General features: G+C 46.2%; 1 protein-coding gene across 1 annotated transcript in view; it reads left to right on the top strand.

Moving 5' to 3' along the window:
• Ak5 (adenylate kinase 5) overlaps window positions 1-1,804 on the top strand; it is a 190,702-nt gene extending 188,898 nt beyond the window's left edge. Inside the window, exon 14 of the mRNA XM_021158164.2 lies at window positions 614-1,804. Coding sequence (XP_021013823.1) covers window positions 614-682 — 69 coding nt within the window. The 3' untranslated portion in view covers window positions 683-1,804. The remainder of the gene's footprint in view (window positions 1-613) is intronic.
• Window positions 1,805-2,497: the final 693 nt, after the last annotated feature.

Raw genomic sequence — 2,497 nt, 5'->3', positions numbered from 1 at the left:
TGGAAGTGTAAGCCGAATAAACCCTTTCCTCCCCAACTTGCTTCTTGGTCATGATGTTTGTGCAGGAATAGAAACCCTGACTAAGACACCTATGTAACTTTGTGCAGGCTTGGGGGTGTTTGGGATTAACAGTGTGGAACAAAGCTGCTGGAGGGGTGTTTGAAGGAACCGCAATGCCTTCCAAGTGGCTGTGCCAGTTTTTCAGTTTTGTCAGCAATGAAGAGTTCCGGTTGTTTCACATCCTGGCTGTTTGGTGATGTCAGCCTTGGGGGTTGGGCCATCTTAATAAATGTGTAGTGACGCTCTCTCATTTTAATCTAGTGCTATACATTTTAGTTTGAAGACAGGGTCTCATCGTGTAGCCTTGCCTGGCCAGGCTGGTCTTCAACCCACTGAGACCCACTCTCCCCTGCTTCCTGAGTGCTCTGTGTAAAGGCATGTACCACCACATGGGGACATGCCTTTTAAGCAATCATTTTTCACTCTAGTCGGTGGGTCTGGGGAGTGGTCACTATTAGTGGGCAGAAGCAGGTAATCTTGTTTATTTTTAAAAAATGATCATATTTAAAAGCAAGTCAGAAGGTTAATAACTCTCCTTTCCTTTCAAGTACAGGTAAATGCAGAGGGAACACCAGAGCAAGTTTTTCTTCAGCTCTGCACAGCTATTGACTCTGTTTTCTGAAGGAGAAAATGCACAACTAAGTGGAAACAGAAACACATGGAATTCACCCGTAACACCTTTCGCTTTGTCCCCATCCCCACCCATTCTCGCTGGCTGTGTCCTTCCCAGCTCATCTCCTGAGAGGTTCTGGAAATCATGCATGGTGTACTTCGGACTGTCCACCTTTCTCTCGTGCTGGCGCTTGTCCCCACTCTGGTACTTGTCTTTGGATGAACAGGGCAGTGTGGGATCTGCCTGTCCCAGCTCTGCCTCGGGGCCGGCTGCAGTCTGATCCGCCACACAGGGACATCATAGCCCTATTTCTCCATCACAGCTTCCTCCTTCTCATGGGTTTATTTGTTCCTCCCTGATGTGGGTTGTTAGCATGGGGACAGGCTTGGACACCTCATCCGGTACTGGCTGCTTCTTCAGTTCCCATCCATGAGAGGGCCCAGAGCCCTAGTGGGACTTTTAAATGTCCTATGGGATAAAAGGTACCAAGCCAGTGGAACCTGACAGAAATATTTCAAAATGGCATTGTCCAGCTTCTCTTAAAGAGCAAAGCCAGACAATCAGTCCCACCCACTCTGGGACACTAGCTATTTGGAACAGTGTCATAGATGCTAACAACTCTGGCCAAGCCTACAAGCCGCTCCTCTCCACATGGCAGTGCAGCTCAGCAATTATGTACCTTAGTCCCAGAGACCAGAGATCATTTAAAAGAATGAGAGAAGTTACTTCACTCACTGGACAAAACCAACTTGTCATTTTGATCTGAGACAATTACTCCCTGATATACTGCCAAATAAAAAGGAAGGAACAATCTCTCAACTGATGCCAGGGAGGGCACGCTAGAACACAGTGTCCGGCAGCGCCTGTGTTGTGCCTGTGTCAAGGGCCTGCTCCGTGGGTAAAAGCATCCCAGCGTGAAGCGTGGGTGTTTTGTACAGTTGCTTGTGTCTTCTGAAACCCCTGCACCTTGCACTCGGTCACCACCACATTCAGTTTGGTTTGCATGACTCTTTCCTCAATGAGTGAGCAAACACTGGTATGGTTCCAGGACACAACTGTATTTTTAAAATCATTTTTTTTTCCTCAAAACATTTATGTACAAATGAAATAAATGGAAGCCAGGATGATTCTTTCTCTATTTATTTGTAACTCACATCATTCTGGAAAGCTTATGAGAGCTTTCATTTCAAACAGAAGCAAACACAGTATTAGAGGTTAAAATTATGATCCACTTATATGATTTGGCCATAGACCAGATTTGAGCTATTACAGAGAAGTTGTTAATGTATTCATGATACATGGTCACTTTCATATTTCTTTTTCCCTCCCACTGGTTCCTAAACAGAAATGTTAGTGTGTGCTAGACAAGAAATTAAGTTCTTTGGTTCCAATTAGGCCTCTGTTACCAGAAAGGGCGCATCACGCTCCCACTCACATGGCTGTGAAATGTGTACACTGCCCCAAAGGTAACCGACAGGGAGCACGGACATTAGAGCAAGAATGGCAAGTGGTACTAGAGGATGACAACCCAACACACAGCACACACTGGCAACCCTGCACCCACAGCTCTGGATGAGACAGTGAGGCAGCAGACACGCAGGCAAGCAGCCTGGAAAACTTCAGCAGGAATCAGTACCCGGGAATGCAAGTCAGTTTCCCACAGAACAGCTAAGACACACATTGCCCACATGAATGGCCAAGTGACATCATAAAGTCACACTTTAAAATATGAATGGACTGTAGCGGTTTCTGCTTAGCAAGAGGTTATGCGCAGATAACTCAGAACACAAGTGTAAACTCCTGCACTCAAGGCTGCACCTAAAC

This window comes from Mus caroli, chromosome 3 (assembly GCF_900094665.2).
Source record: "Mus caroli chromosome 3, CAROLI_EIJ_v1.1, whole genome shotgun sequence".
Taxonomy (NCBI): Eukaryota; Metazoa; Chordata; class Mammalia; order Rodentia; family Muridae; genus Mus; species Mus caroli.
Note: the sequence above shows the minus strand (reverse complement) of the source record. Positions and strands in the feature narration are given on the sequence as shown.